Consider the following 17,060-nt stretch of genomic DNA (forward strand, 5'->3'; position numbering starts at 1 on the left):
CTCGTCTGCCCCCCCCCCCCCCCCCCACACAGGTAGTCGTACATAAATATGAGGGAGTGTCAGGCCTGTCCAATGTGCCCAGAATGGGGCAGATATGATGCACATGTTCAGGACATGCCCGGTGATTGGAAGTTTCTGCAAGGGGGTGGCGGCCAGGGGCTGGATTCAAATGCACTCATTGCCCCTGGAATTTTGCTTGTTGGGACTGTTCCCGAGAGGCGGGAAGCATCTTTCTAAAATGAAAGATGCTATTAGTAAAACGCAGAATTGCAATGGCGTGGTAATCACCGGAGGGTCCTACGATAGAAGGCTGGCGGGCAGACTTGAATTGCTCGTCATTAGCCGAGAATGCAGTGTGGCATAGGCCACTGCAGATAGGGATGCATGAGAAGTGCATAGGAATTGAAACTTGGAATGTACTAATGAAGACAATGTTCACATTTGACAATGGGTCCAACTGAATGTAAATATTGAAGGAAGTGACCCGAGCACAGTTCCTGCAGGTAAAGGGGTGTGCCTAGATAGCCCAGAGACGGGAGGGAACTGCGCAGGGATAAGTAATGCATAAAGTAAGGGAACGAAGGGGGCACAGGATAATGCTGGCCTGTGAAATGCTTTGATGAAATGGACTCTTATATGATTATATTGTAACAATGTACACCTGTCCAGGTTGTGTAGGTTTGTGTATATGATTGTTAATAAACAGTATTAAAAGAAACATCTAAAATGTTAGGGAAAAACACAATAGGCGCTGGTAGCTTAAACTAGCATTTCAGATGGTGTATAGGCAACACTAGAAAGAATAAGAGGCTTACCTTTAAGTTGCCGATCTTGCTCCTCTTTCTCTTTCTTAGCCTGTGCTGCAAGCAGTCGTCGATTCTTCACAGCACTGATCATATCTTCGGTATCCAATATTAATAGCTGATCCATCTTTACATCATTCTTCACCACCTCTGCCTCTTTCTTCTTGATGTCAATCTTCACCCCTTTCTCTTCAACTTCCTTCTTTTTGACCCCCTTTTCTTCTGCTTCTTTGTTCTTGCCCTCAATCTTTTCCTCCCTCTCCGCTTCCTTCTCAATCTTCACCCCCTTATCGTCTATTTCCATCTTATCCAATACAATCTTCACGTCCTTCTCTTTTGTTTCTTTCTGCCCAACCTCAGTCTTCAAGCTGGTTTCCTCTGGCTCTTTTTCTGCTTTGGGAAATGCACCATTGGTTTCCTTAACATTGTCCTTGCCTTTAGCTTCCATTCGCTTGAGCTTCTCGGCCCTCTTTTTATCATTCTCTTCCTTCAGAATGGCAAGCCGTTCCTTCCAAAGTTCTGCAGATTGCTGCTGCCTGGTCTCCACATGGTCTTGCACAGAATAAGTCATTAGGATGCGGTGACACAAAGCAGCCATAATGTGCAACTTTTCCTCAACTGTCAGCTCGAAGAACTCTGATGTCTCCAACTTCTCTAAGAACTCATCCTCCACCTCATTGTCTTCAAAGCCAGCAGAGTCCTTGCTGTCTTCAGCATTGTCACCTGGAGAAGAACCATCACTATCTTCAAGTACATCAGACTTGCGCAGGCAGAGTCGGACAAGTTCAGAAACAGAATGCAGAGTAAGAGGTATTTCAGACACCTTCATCCCCAATTCAGCATAATCCTCTGCAATTTCATCTTGCAGCAGTGTCTGAAGCATCATCAAAAGCACCCGGTTTAGGTAAAGGAAACCACCTTTCTCAGCAGTCAGTGCTTCCATCATAGAAACTGCAGTGACTGGATACTGCCCATCTGGCATCAGTAAGCCGGAATAGCAGCTAAGAAACTCCACCACCATGGCCACATCGCCAAAAAGTGTGTTGGGAAGACCTTCCGGGGTATCAACCAGCTTGAAGGTAGGTAGACTCTTACCAGTTAACTCTTGGTCCTCGTATCTGCGCTGCTTCTCTAGCTTCTCCTGCATCTCCTTCTCTCTGCGCTCTTTCGCTTTCTCACGCATTTTCTCCTTAAGCTCATTGCGCTTTTCCTGGAGGTATTCTTTGCGCTGATCCTCTGTCATAGAAGCCCACTTCTTCTTGTGTTCCAACTGATCGTGTCTTTTCTGCACCAAGAGCCGTAGTTCCTCTGGAAGGCGAGCCAAGTCTTCGTTGGACAAAAGCCGCACAGACTTGGTGATGAGGCAAGACAGAGAAGCCTTTCGATCCTCACGGTCTTTATTATCCTTGTAGTAAGCAATGAGGTGCAGTGCAGTAGGTGAAACTAGCTTCTGTGGTTTGCTGGAGGTACGGGGGGCCACAGCTGAGCCCTTTGGGGGCCGAGACACCTTTGGAGATCCCTTCGCCATGTCCAGTAGAGTCATTTGCTTCATTTTAGGATTCTTCAACACTTTCTTGGGTGACTTTGGTTTCATGGATGCCTTCTGGCCATTTAAAACTTTAGCTTTTTCCTTTTTCACCTTTTTCTTTCCTAGGACCACGCCAGACAGCGAGCACTTCTTAGGAACTGCAAAGTTAGAGTTCAATTTGGATGGAGATACTACTCTCATAACATCCTCCATCTCCCCACCCAAAGTCATGGGCCCATCTCGATTATTGATCTTCAGTGGGGATGGAATCACAGATTTATTCAGGTGCACATGGCACCAAAGGGTCGGACTTAGAGGTGCAGTCAAGGGAGGTTTCTTTCGTTTTTTATCCTTTATATTTTTATCCCCATCTTTCTTAACTTTGATTTTCTTGACTGGCTTTTTTTCAGGCGAGGTAGATCTCTTCCTTTTTTTGGCAGAGGAGTTGGTTGGTGAATTCAGAGTCATGTACTAGTGTGGGGGAAAAAACAATTGAAAGATTGGTTAAAGCAATTTTATTCAGAGCAGTTTTCATACAAACTTTCACCCAGTTGAAGTTCATAAGACACTGCATGAATGCAAAGTCCTATATAGCAGAGGGCAAAATATGTTATTACAGGTTAATGTATAATTTAAAAAACAGGAGTAGCAGCAATCTGTAATTAAATATAGGGTATAGAACACTTAATACAAACTAGATGAGGAGCCCGTATTACCTTTGCAACAGTGCATGCCCTATACGACATGCATTACTTACCGTAAAAGCATTTCTGATGGTTGTATCTGCTGTGATTCAGATGCTGTGCATAGTCCGACATCCAGTGGTCACTGCGGAGTATTGCATCTTGTTTTTCGAAAGTCGAAAAGGGGACGTCGACACAGGCGTGTCTGTAATACTATCCTATAAGTGACGTGTAGTGTACCCAAAATCCCGCACGCATCGAGGTCCCTCCGTTTGTATTTTTTCTACCATGAGGGAGCCTTATGACTAACGTGAGTACAGAAAAGAGAAAGTAATAAGACGTTTATGTTCCTTCCATCCGACTGGGGAGGAAGGGCGGGCGCATGTGAATCTAAGCAGATACAACCATCAGAAATGTTTTTACGGTAAGTAATGCATGTCTTCTGATGTTTGTTAATCTGCTTAGAATCACATGCTGTGCATAGACTAGCAAGCAGTACCCGGAGTTGGAGGTGGGTTGTGAAAAGGAACAGTAGAGAAAAGATGTCTTGTCCCACCTGAGAATCAGACCTAGAATGAGTGTCTAGGCAATAGTGTTTTGTAAAGGTGTGTACAGAACTCCAGGTTGCCGCCTTGCAAATTGACTCAAGGGGAACATTTGCAATGAATGCTATGGATGCCCCAGTGCCTCCAGTAGAATGTGCTCTAGGCTTGAAGGGCAGTTCACTAAGCAAGTGTGTAACAGTGATGCACTGGACAATCCATCTAGATATAGTGGATTTGGAAACTGCATCTCCTTCTCTACCTTCCGCCACTGAGACAAAGAACTGATTAGTCTTTCTTAGTGGTCGAGTTCTTTCCATATAAAACATGACCGCCCTGCGCACATGTGTGTGCAGGCACTTTTCTCCCAAGTTTGATGGGTTTTGAAAGAACGTCGGTAGTTCTATAGAATGGTTGACTTGAAATTTTGAAATGAATTTCATTGCAAACCTAGGATGTGTGCGTAGAACCACCTTATCTTTGTGAACTGTTACAAAGGGGTCGAATATAGAGCGCTTGTAGTTGACCATCAAGAAAGCAGTCTTAAGAGTGAGATCCTTAAGGGTCGCTTTATGCATGGGCTCGAAGGGGGAGCCCATTAGCCTGGCTAGTACAACGTTCAGGTCCCATCCGGGAACTGGGTTAGATATAGGAGGGTGAATTCTTTTCACTCCCTCCATGAAGGCTTTAATAACTGGAACTTTTCTCCATGACACCTTATGTTGAGACGTAGTGTAGGCAGAGAGTGCAGCCAGGTGAACTTTGATAGAATTAAAGACTAAACCTGAGTCCAGCAAGGGAGTCGGGTATAGAACAAGATGTGTGGGAGAGCAGTCAACAGGGTTGATGCTCTTTGAGTTGCACCCGATGACTAACCGTTTCCACTTGCTAGAGGAGCAGTAACGAGTGTTCGGTTTCCTTGCCTCTCCGAGGGAGCTGCAAATGTCCAAATTCTATAACCTCAGGAGCCAGGGTGCCAAGTTCAGGGTCTGTGGACATGGATGCAGCGTTTGGCCCCTGTCCTGTGACAGCATGTTGTATGGGCAGGGTACTTTCACTGGAGGAGACAGTGACATCTCCATCAGATGAGCGAGCCAGGGTCGGCAGGCCCAGATGGGGGCCACCAGTATCCTGGTAACTGGTTCCCGATGCATCTTGTGCACCATCTTGTTGAGTAGGGGAGTCGGGGGTTGGGGGGTGTAGACAAATTTCCCTGACCATGTTATCCAGAGACCGTTCCCCTTGGATCGGTTCTGGGGGTACCTGGAGGCGTAATCTTGGCATTGGCTGTTCTCCAGAGTTGCGAACATGTCGATCTCTGGGAAGCCCCATTCTGCGAAAAAGTTGGAGACAATGTCTTCGTGTAATCGCCATTCGTACTCTGCGAGCAAAGGAAGTCTCTGCTGAGTCCGTCTGCCAGAAGATGGAGTTCCCCTGGTACATGTTGAGATAACAGGAATATGTTGTGTCTGAGAGCCCACTTCCAGAGCGACAGTTTGGACAGTCCTGGAGAGCGAGTGCCCCCTTGCTTGTTCAGGTAGTACATGCCGTGGTGCTGTCTGAGGATCAGCACTGTCTTCCCTTGTAGGTGTGTCTGGAAAGCCTTCAGTGCATTGAAGACCGACAACAATTCCAGCAGGTTTATGTGTTGGGACGCCACACTTGGGAGTCCAAACACTGTGTGCAGTCTGATGGGATAGGTGAGCCCCCCCAAATCTGTGAGGGATGCATCTGTGGTTAGTGTTGCATCCATTGCGGGGGAGGCGAAAGACTTCCCCCAACACAAGGTTTTCCCTCGACCACCACCGCAGCGAGAGAACCAAGGCTTGCGAAACAACCACTAGATCGTCCCATTATCCGCTGGCCTGACACCACTGGCTGTTGAGCCACTCTTGCATTGGGCGCATGCGTGCGTGATGGACAAATAAATACATGACGCCATCATTCCTAGCAATCGCATGGCTTTGCGTACCGTCACCTCTCGACCGGCTAGATATTGAGGGATCTGAAACAGCATGTTTTGGACCCTCTCGTTGGAGGGGAAGACGAGGCCGTCCTTTGTTCGAATTAGAGCCCCTAGGAATTGCTTAACTTGGCTGGGGTCTAGACTGGACTTCTTCTCGTTGATGAGAAGCCCAGGTGGAACAAGAGGTCTACAGTCTTTTGTATTTGAGAATCATGTTTAAGAATCCCCCGTTATGAGCCAGTCTTCAAGGTAAGGATAGATTGGAATGGACAACCTGCGCAAGTGTGCCGCTGCCAGTACCTTCGTGAATACCCTTGGCGGTGAGGCTATGCCAAAGGGTAGCACTTTGAACTGATAGTGTTTGCCTTCTATCATGACCCCGAGGTATTTCCTGTGCGCGGGCAACATTGAAATATGTAAGTATGCATCTTTCATGTCCAGTGTTGCCATGCAATCCCCTGTGTGAGCAGGGGAATTACCTCCTGCAAAGTGACCATACGAAATTTGAGGTTTTACAAATTTGTTCGCAGGTGCAGCTCTAGTACAGGGCACATGGTTAAATCATTTTTGGGTACAAGGAAGTACACTGAATAAATACCCTCCTTTACCTGTGATAGAGTCACAACCTCTATGGCTCCTTTTTCCAGCAGCAGTTTGACTTCCTGAAGGATGGAGAGGTGTTCTAGTGATAAGACGCCTTCCACTTGGGGGGTCTGAATGTTGAGGACCGACTGAATTCAATGCAGTAACCGTGGGCTACTGTTGACAGTACCCAGCGGTCTGTGGTAATTCCCTCCCATGCTTGCAGAAATGTTAACTGGCCCCGACAGGAGATGCATGGGAGGGGACCCGAACTTTCGGGTCATTTGGTGGTAGCCGGGGAGCCTCTGGGATTAGGGCCCCAACCTCTTCCCTTGCTACGTCGACGTCCTCTATAGAGCATACTGTCAACTGGTTCCCTGAGGGCAGGACCAGTTGCTGGCTGAGGTGTATTGTTGGTCGTTGGCCACGAAAAAGAAGCGCCTGTTGCCATAACCATGCTTAGTAGGGGGGCTCGCGATTTGGTCAAGGGTTTTTAATGTTTCGTGTTCCTGCTTAGCTGTTTTCAGTGCATCATCAACCGCCTTACCAAACAGGTTTGAGTCTTCAAGGGGTTTGTTTATGAGGGACACCTGTGTTTATGGCTTGAAACCAGAGTTCCTGAGCCAAGCATGTCGCTTAAGTACGCCCTGGACTAGGGAACGGCTAGCCGGTTCCGCATCATCTAAGGTGTTCCTGATGATGCTTTGGTTTACCGAGTACCTTCCGTCACAGTGGCTAATAAGCGGGTTCGCAAGGGCTCAGGGACTTCTTGTAGGCCTTCGCGCAACAGTCCCCTTTGGGCATCGGCGTAGCTAGCCAACAAGGTTGTACTGTTGGCTATACGCGTGGCAAAAGCTGACGAGGATGTAAGCCTCGTACCTAAGGCATAAAGCTTCTTCCCCTCTTTGTCCGGAGGTGCTTCGCTAGTAGATAGCGGAACCCCCGCCCTTTTTCTCGTGGTGGTTACTACCAGGGAATCTGGTATGGAATTACCCCCAATATATAAGGGATCAGAATGTGAGGGGCTAAAAAGCTTCTCGATTCTTGGATTGACACCTAACTAATGCAGGTGTAGATAAAGAGGGACTGAGGCGTCTCGATGGAGGCGAGAAGGGGTATGGCTTGGCTAGCAGGCGGCTTTTCCTCGATTAGCCTTTCCACTAAATCTACTTCTGGGGTAGTCTCCCCCGTATCAATTTGAAAATGTGCTGCCGCCTTGCGTAGCATTGCATTAAATGTGGGTTGATCGTCCACAGGCGAAGGTTCTGACCGGTGTGGTCTGAGGAGAGGGCAGATCTAAAACATCAGGGTCTGTTGACGCCCCTGGGGACTGCCAGGGCTGTGGTTCACTTACCTTACAGGGTCTTGTAAATCTTGAGTATTTAGGAATTCCTCTTCCTGAAAGTTTGGATCCTCTTCCGTGAGGTCATATGTATCCATTTCTTCCTCAGGTGGGTCAAAAAGTCTTGGGAATTTGGCCCTAGGGTCTTCAGGGAGCACGTCCCTTGGCCTTTTAGGTGAAATGTGTTCATAAGTGGACACAAACCCATCTAGTCTGTCCATACATGATTCAAATCATTCCCTAGTCCACTGGGATAACCCTGAACAGTCTAGTGGCAGAAAGGCTTGCTCCTCCGCCTCTAGGCATCAAGATCTCTCCCATAGCATGGAGGATATAACCCCGTCGCCCTCCGAGAAACTTTCTCGTGGGCCCGGAGATGGGGACGTATGGGTTTTCCCTTCGATGTGGGGGGGGGGGGGATGGGGGGGTGTTAGGCAGAAACCTGTGCAGTTCCCTTGGGGAACACTGCAAAAGATTTAAGACTACAGGTAGAGCAGTAAACCCCTTTGGTAGCAGTCTGTACCACCCAGATTTACCTGGTAGCTGTGGCTGAGCAGTCAGACTTCTCTCAAGAAGAGTTAGGCAGTATGTAAAGTATACACAATATGTACCAAAACACAATAGCACAAGCAAACACTGACCAGAGCTTGGTTTCAAAAGTATATAGTTATTTATTTAAAATACACATAAGTTAAAAACACTCTAGCAAAAATATAGTAAAAGCACTTCAACACAGTTATACTGAAAGTAAATTCAATCCTTTCTCCTATCTAGACAACTCTAGGTTAACACCACTTAATTAAAACAGAGGTGAGTGCTTAACGTTAGATGACACTCTAGTAGTTTCCAAGAAAGGGAGAGAAAAAGCAGAAATAGGTTAGACACACCACTCTAAGGTCCAGAACACTTGCAATAGGCTTAACGAAGAATAAAGTCACAGGTGAGCAAAAGTCACTAGGCAGGGCCCACTCTTAGAGTAGCCGGAGCGAAAATGTGCCCAAGATCACACTGTTAGTTAGAGATTCAAAGTCTTGCAAAGAGTCAAAAAGAGTTTAGAGTGGCTCAGAAAGTTTAGCCAAAGTGTCCCAGGCACTCCCAGGTTCGAAAGCCGGGGACTAAATCTACCCCGTACAGTCGGTAGCAAGGGAAGCCAGGCGGAACACAGTACCTTAAGCGGAAAGGATCCTCCAGCGGTGGCAGTTGTTCCAGGCAGTGGCAGCAGGGCTCGACGTCGGTCAGGGGAGAAGAATATCTCGCTGAAGAGCAGAAGAGAAAGGTCGTAGCACTGCCCGGGAAGAAACCAGCCGCGGAGTCCTCCGGTTCAAGGGTTGGTACCGACTTTCGCGGTATGGGGGTAAAGTGTGGTATTCCGGATGCCGGGGTGCTTGGCACAGGCAAGGCGGCCACGAGATACCTCAAAAGGACGGAAAGAAGGCGAAAACTGGTTGTCCCCACCAGTCAAGGGAAGGAGCCACTCCGTTAAGAGTTCTCCTCGGTCGTCGGGAAAAAGTGGTGAGACGGTTCAGCAGGGCTCCACCGGGTGGTGTCGTCGAAGCAGGTCGGCTCAGCTCTTCCCTCGTCGGATTCTTGGTCCTGTGGCGACTTCTGAAGTCCCAGTCCCCAAAGCCCTGCTTTTATGCAGCAAACCCCCATTCACCCAGCCTAGCTGTCACTCAACCATGCTAAGTGGTGAGCCGGGCGGCTCACCACTTGGGCCAATCAGGACGGAGTGCGACTTGAGTTACCAAGGTAACTCAGTCCAGGGTGCCTAAATCCCCCTCCACCCCTCCTAAGTACCCCAGACAGAGTGGCACCACTTTGGAGGGCTTCTGTGGAGAAGCCCGCCAAAAGTGGAACAAAGGGCTCCACTTTGGGTCAGAGTTACAGAGGCGAACACCAACGCCATTTTAGAATCAAGTTTTGGCAAAAAGTCCCAACCGGAGTTATAAAAATAAATATATAAACCGGTGGTATGTTTAAGGCTACCGTAAATAAATAATTAAATGTGTTAGCCTAAAACAATGGGAAATCCCATAGGGAAATATTCGCGGTCGAATATAAAAAGTAGTTTCCACTGCCACCAGCCAAAACTCGATCAGGGGGGACGGAGACGTGCCCCCTCGACTAACAGACCCTGGGGCAATCGAATTGCCCCAGCCAGTACGTCCACAATATGATGGTTTGTACTGGTTCTGTTCAGGATTCAAGACTAGCAAAGTCTTTGGTGACTTTACATGCCCTGGGAGACAGTAGTCAGTCCCAGGGTATGGAGTCTATGTTGGGGAGTCCCTAGGACACCCCTGGGTCACGGCACAGAGGGTGCTGTGTGACCCACATCACAAAAATACATGAGGCCCTATGGAGTAAAAGACCCCATAGCCCATTCAACACAAGGTTTAACCAAGAAAACACACTTCAACATGTCCAAGAGTGAGGGTAAAAGAGTCTCACTCTTGGCAGGAGAAAAAAATTAAACCCCAGAAATCCAGCAAAGCTGCTGGGGGACTCACTAGGTAGGGAAATTCAGCCTAAACAGAGAATTCTCCCTAACACTCGCCCCCCCCAGACTAAGGGACAGGAGGATTTAATCCACTCCTGGATGAACCTCATACCTCTAGTCGATGATATACATCCTAGAGAGTCCATCAGCATTTTGATGGTGACACCTTGACCTATGTTCAATGGAGAACTCAAAGGTTTTCTTTTGCAAGCTAACGGACCTACAGACCCTTTGAGGAACATCAGTCTTTTTGTTATAGGGGATCTGGTTGACCAGTCCCTCAGAAGTTGGTACAACTTCTGAACCTATGTTAGGCTTTTTCAAGGGGTCCTTATAAAGGATTCCCTTAGATCTAGAGGGGCCTCCAAGGTTCCTCACCACCTCTCTTGTGGGAGCAGGTTGGGTCTTAGGCCTCTTGGTTGGAGGGGTTGGGGTTAGGCAATGTACCTGCTTCCCCTTCCTCTTAGATCTACCCTTACCTATTTTAGGAGTTTCCCCCCTAATATTAGGATTTGAGTTGGGTTCTTCAGTAGAAGGGCCAACAGTCTGAAGGTTTTTGGCCTTAGACTTTTCTTTTCTGGTTTTCCACCAGCACTGAGAATTACCAGTTCTCTCAGGTCCAGATAGGGGCCTAGTTGGTCTATCCACCTCTTCCTCAGAAGCAGGGGGAGTCAGAGACTCTGAGACTAGGGGAACAATGATGGAGCTTGGTTGGGGCTCCCATGTTCCTAGCATACTATCCTGAAAGGTGCCTGGGTCAGAGGTCAACTTACTAACACCAGGGCTTGTAGTGGGGTTCTCAGTAGAGGGTCCCACAGGCTTAGAAGGGTCCTTCAAGGTAGCCTGTCTAGCCAATTTGGTTAAGTTCTGCTTCTCCATACTGGGAGGCCTGGGGGTATGTGACACTACTCCTAGAGTTCTTAGGTCATTCCCTAACAGGACCTTCCCAGGTACCTCAGCCTGAACACTGACAGGGATCCTTACTGTCATGTTGTTACATTGAATGAGGGCTGGTAGAATAGGAACCATTTGGACAGGGCCTCCAGACATCTTAGTGGGACCTTTGGGTGCTTTGGCCACATCCTCAGGTTGAAAGAAGCTTTCATCCACTACTGTTCTGCTGGCCCCAGTGTCTCTCCTGGCAGGAGTATCCTGGCCATTGACAAGAACACTGTCCACATAATACACCTTAGAGTTAACAGGTAGGGAGTTATACACAACCCTATTCTGGGGACTAACCAGACCCATAGGCTCTAAGTTTACAGTTGCTTGAAGACCCAAGGGTTCTTCAGCAAAGAGTTCAAAGTGGGCACTAGCCATCTGTACTTCATCCTCAGGAGTGAAGGCTAAGGAGACTGTGCTGATCCCTGCAGGTTTACCCTTGCACTTGGGATCTCCTTTGATATGGTCAGTACCCTGACAGACATAGCATTGTCCAAATGCTCTCTGGAAGGGTGGCTTGTTCTGACCTCCTTCTGGCTTGTGGCCAGAAGGTACAGTAGCCTGACTAGGTTTCCCATGTGGCTTACCCTGGTTATTTTGTGGTTTGGGGCCCTCTTTGGGATAGGAATTATTAGAATTCTCTTTGGAGTCTTTTTTTGGCTGTTTCTCCCCATCCTTCTTCTGAGTTACCCCAGAATCCTTGTGAGTGGCCCTGTTGGCAACCCACAAGTCAGCAGCCTTAGCTAGCTTCCTAGGATCTAATTCCTGTGAATCGGCCAAGTGCTGTCTGAGCTCAGGAGAGCAGGCATCATAAATTGACTCCAACATAAAGAGATTCCTCATTCCCTCATAAGTGTTCACCTTGTAACCCTTAATCCATCCCTCTAAGTTTTTCAAACATTCACTCACCCAGGTAGCCCAAGGGGTACCATCATGCTTTTTGAGGTTCCTAAACCTCTTAAGATACTGGGAAGGGGTCTTCCCAAACCTAGCTATCAAAGCTAGTTTCACACATTCATAGTCCTTCCTATCCTCCTCCCCCATCTCCATTACCACATCAGTTGCAACAGGGGGAAGCCTAGAGAACAACCAGGTGAGTAAGTCATTTCCTGTGATGTTCTGGAGCCCATGATTATATTCAAACAGAGACAACCAATCCAACACATCCAACTTAGGCTCATACATACCAACCAATTCTTTAGGCATCCGGGGTCTTTTAGGACTGGAACTTCTAGAGGAGCCAGAGAGAGAAACATTCTCAACAGATAATTTCTTCATTTCTAAGTCATACTTGAGCTCCATTTCCCTTAGCCTTAGTTCTTTGTCAGTTTGAGCATTAAGTTTCTTATACTCCAATTCTAGCTTCATTTTCTCCAGTTCAAAGTACTGAGGACTAAATGTGGGACCTGGTAAAGGTCCAGTAGGTACAGCAGGTAGAGCAGGCAGAGGCCTAGGGGGGACAGTTACAACAGCCTCACCCTCCTCTTCTGACTCTTCCTCAGAAACATCAACATTTTGCTCCATGTTAACTTCAACACTGTCATCTACAGTCGCTGGAGTGGTAGGTTCCTCTGAACCATCACCCAGACTTTGGTTAGCTAACAATCTTTCAATCAGCTCCATTTTCTTGCCCTTAGTCAGGAGATCCTTATGTTTACAGAGCACTCTTAAACAATCAGCAGTTTTGGCTGCAAGGGACTCTTGACTATAGCTTTCTATAACTGACATGTTAGAGGTTTTACTTTTTCAGTGCTAAGCTTTGTGGTTAGTTGCACTAAGGTATCTAAAGCACAATAAAATGTATACTCAATACAAATCCCACCGCTGCCACCAGTGTTAGGCAGAAACCTGTGCAGTTCCCTTGGGGAACACTGCAAAAGATTTAAGACTACAGGTAGAGCAGTAAACCCCTTTGGTAGCAGTCTGTACCACCCAGATTTACCTGGTAGCTGTGGCTGAGCAGTCAGACTTCTCTCAAGAAGAGTTAGGCAGTATGTAAAGTATACACAATATGTACCAAAACACAATAGCACAAGCAAACACTGACCAGAGCTTGGTTTCAAAAGTATATAGTTATTTATTTAAAATACACATAAGTTAAAAACACTCTAGCAAAAATATAGTAAAAGCACTTCAACACAGTTATACTGAAAGTAAATTCAATCCTTTCTCCTATCTAGACAACTCTAGGTTAACACCACTTAATTAAAACAGAGGTGAGTGCTTAACGTTAGATGACACTCTAGTAGTTTCCAAGAAAGGGAGAGAAAAAGCAGAAATAGGTTAGACACACCACTCTAAGGTCCAGAACACTTGCAATAGGCTTAACGAAGAATAAAGTCACAGGTGAGCAAAAGTCACTAGGCAGGGCCCACTCTTAGAGTAGCCGGAGCGAAAATGTGCCCAAGATCACACTGTTAGTTAGAGATTCAAAGTCTTGCAAAGAGTCAAAAAGAGTTTAGAGTGGCTCAGAAAGTTTAGCCAAAGTGTCCCAGGCACTCCCAGGTTCGAAAGCCGGGGACTAAATCTACCCCGTACAGTCGGTAGCAAGGGAAGCCAGGCGGAACACAGTACCTTAAGCGGAAAGGATCCTCCAGCGGTGGCAGTTGTTCCAGGCAGTGGCAGCAGGGCTCGACGTCGGTCAGGGGAGAAGAATATCTCGCTGAAGAGCAGAAGAGAAAGGTCGTAGCACTGCCCGGGAAGAAACCAGCCGCGGAGTCCTCCGGTTCAAGGGTTGGTACCGACTTTCGCGGTATGGGGGTAAAGTGTGGTATTCCGGATGCCGGGGTGCTTGGCACAGGCAAGGCGGCCACGAGATACCTCAAAAGGACGGAAAGAAGGCGAAAACTGGTTGTCCCCACCAGTCAAGGGAAGGAGCCACTCCGTTAAGAGTTCTCCTCGGTCGTCGGGAAAAAGTGGTGAGACGGTTCAGCAGGGCTCCACCGGGTGGTGTCGTCGAAGCAGGTCGGCTCAGCTCTTCCCTCGTCGGATTCTTGGTCCTGTGGCGACTTCTGAAGTCCCAGTCCCCAAAGCCCTGCTTTTATGCAGCAAACCCCCATTCACCCAGCCTAGCTGTCACTCAACCATGCTAAGTGGTGAGCCGGGCGGCTCACCACTTGGGCCAATCAGGACGGAGTGCGACTTGAGTTACCAAGGTAACTCAGTCCAGGGTGCCTAAATCCCCCTCCACCCCTCCTAAGTACCCCAGACAGAGTGGCACCACTTTGGAGGGCTTCTGTGGAGAAGCCCGCCAAAAGTGGAACAAAGGGCTCCACTTTGGGTCAGAGTTACAGAGGCGAACACCAACGCCATTTTAGAATCAAGTTTTGGCAAAAAGTCCCAACCGGAGTTATAAAAATAAATATATAAACCGGTGGTATGTTTAAGGCTACCGTAAATAAATAATTAAATGTGTTAGCCTAAAACAATGGGAAATCCCATAGGGAAATATTCGCGGTCGAATATAAAAAGTAGTTTCCACTGCCACCAGCCAAAACTCGATCAGGGGGGACGGAGACGTGCCCCCTCGACTAACAGACCCTGGGGCAATCGAATTGCCCCAGCCAGTACGTCCACAATATGATGGTTTGTACTGGTTCTGTTCAGGATTCAAGACTAGCAAAGTCTTTGGTGACTTTACATGCCCTGGGAGACAGTAGTCAGTCCCAGGGTATGGAGTCTATGTTGGGGAGTCCCTAGGACACCCCTGGGTCACGGCACAGAGGGTGCTGTGTGACCCACATCACAAAAATACATGAGGCCCTATGGAGTAAAAGACCCCATAGCCCATTCAACACAAGGTTTAACCAAGAAAACACACTTCAACATGTCCAAGAGTGAGGGTAAAAGAGTCTCACTCTTGGCAGGAGAAAAAAATTAAACCCCAGAAATCCAGCAAAGCTGCTGGGGGACTCACTAGGTAGGGAAATTCAGCCTAAACAGAGAATTCTCCCTAACAGGGGGGTTCTGGCATACCCTCTGTAGATTTCTGCGTCTCCCTGACCTTCTGAACGGGCTTTGGCGACTCCTTCACCAGCCGTTTCTGCGAGTCTTTAGAGACTATTCTAGCTATGCTTTCCACGACTAGCTTCTCTGTCCATAGCGGAGGACGTAACCAATGATAAGGACCCGGAAGGAAAGGCATTCTAGAAGAAATAGCAGTGTCCACACCAACCCCCACTCTCCGTACTGTGTAGGCCGGGCCACGTGTTTGGCAGGGCCGATAGAAATAGCACCTTCAAAAACCACCACCGAAGATCTTGACTTGGCGGGGAAGTTGAATAGCTGTCAAAAGAGGGCTGCAGGTGGTATAAATTAACAATAACTGACAAATCGACCAGGGGTCGAATAAATGGTAAACGGCAACGTCTCTTATGAGCTCCGCATAAGGCGACCAAGATGCAGTACACTGCAGTGACCACTGGATGTTGGACTATGCACACCATGTGATTCTAAGCAGATTAACAAACATCAGAAATATACAAATTATACTTTGCACATTCGGATTAAAAAACTTTCAATAAAAAGGCAGCGCCTGGGAGGCATTTAGAAATGCAAAGCCAGACATGTGGCTTATGCAGCTATATGCACAGCAACCAAGGGGGCCGATCAACATAAAATAACCTCCATCAAAGCCACCACGCTGACCTGCACCAATCATTGCCCCAACCACCTACACCAGGAACAAGACAGACATTACGCCTGATAAACTCCTCCCTTTAATATCCCCCCCCTCCTCAACAATACTTCCACCACTGACCACACAGTCCTAGTGTACATATACAACGAGGCAATACTTAAAGCACTGAATACCATCACCCCTTTAAAATTGCGGAAACCTAAACCTCAACGTCACCTGAATTCCTGGTTCACTCTGTATTTAAGGGAATTGCGCAAAACTAAGAGAACGGCAGAAGCACACTGGAAAAAGTGTCCTTCAGCAACTAATAAGAATGCGCTGACCCTAGCATCATCCAACTACAAAGAGGCCATTACGCTTGCTAAAAAACACACCAACAAATCATACAAGCTGAATCAAATACAAAAGAACTTTAAGATTCTAAAAGAACTGGAATCTCCCATCGCCCCTGTTGAAAAATGCATTACAAATGCATTATGGTGTACGAACATCCAGAAGGCACTCCTGGATAAAATAGCTCTGCTACAATCTAAAATTAACACTAAAAAATGCATGCTACTTTCTGACCCAGATTACAAACAATATCCTATTAAGACCTCCATGTCTGAGCCCACTTGTAAACCATTTAGTTTCTCACCCCTGTCAATCTGGGAAGTGGAAATATCATTAGGAAACTGAAGACATCTAATTGCCAAGGTGACGCCTGCCCTGCTCCCATCGTCAAAGCAGCTGCACACGACCTCGTGCCATTTATCACCAACCTTATCTACGCCCCATTCAAAACTGGAGTAGTGCCTGATAACTTAAGAAGCTTGGGTCATTCCCCTAATCAAAAAACCTACTCTTGACCCAGCCAACCCATCTAACTACAGGCCTATCACAACAGTGCCCTTTTTACTAAAAATGCTGGATAGAGCAGCTTACCTGCAAATACAGGCTCACCTAGAATCTAACAATCTATTGGGACTTGGGCAATCCGGTTTCCGACCAAGACACGGCACGGAAACTGCCTTGATCGATCTCGCCACACAAATCCAAGCACTAAAAGACCATGGTAAACTAGCACCACTCCTACTGCATGATCTGTCAGCAGGTTTTGATTTGGTCAATCACCAAACGCTCTGCCACCATCCGAAATCTGCAGCACATTTTTCCGACTCAGCCACTTCATGGATCAGCTCCTTCTTGGCCAACCGAACTAGGAGGGTCTTCTCCTACCGACTCTGCTGAACCTTCCCCGGTACCCTGTGGGGTTCCGCAAGGCTCATGTGTTTCCCCTATGCTTTACAATGTCTTTACGAAGGCTCTGTTCGACATCCTTGACTATCTGGGTGTTACGTATACTAACTATGCGGACGACACCCAGATACTTATTCCCATCTCTGGAGACTATGCAACTGAAGTAAAACCCTTAATAACATCTACTCAGTGATACAAGCATGGATGGTGCAACACGAAAAAAAAACTGAGCTGCTAATCCTTGGTACACACGCTAAACTGAAGAAACTAAACACTGTTTTCAAATCCTTTACT

The 17,060-nt window shown here is 47.4% G+C and overlaps 1 protein-coding gene across 1 annotated transcript in view; it reads right to left on the reverse strand.

Annotated features, from left to right (window-relative positions):
• BAZ1B (bromodomain adjacent to zinc finger domain 1B) overlaps positions 1-17,060 on the reverse strand; it is a 769,492-nt gene that overhangs the window by 550,675 nt on the left and 201,757 nt on the right. The window contains exon 7 of the mRNA XM_069614785.1: positions 816-2,802. Within this exon, the coding sequence (XP_069470886.1) occupies positions 816-2,802 (1,987 nt within the window). The remainder of the gene's footprint in view (positions 1-815; positions 2,803-17,060) is intronic.

This window comes from Ambystoma mexicanum, chromosome 9 (genome assembly GCF_040938575.1).
Source record: "Ambystoma mexicanum isolate Mex_15411 chromosome 9, UKY_AmexF1_1, whole genome shotgun sequence".
Taxonomy (NCBI): Eukaryota; Metazoa; Chordata; class Amphibia; order Caudata; family Ambystomatidae; genus Ambystoma; species Ambystoma mexicanum.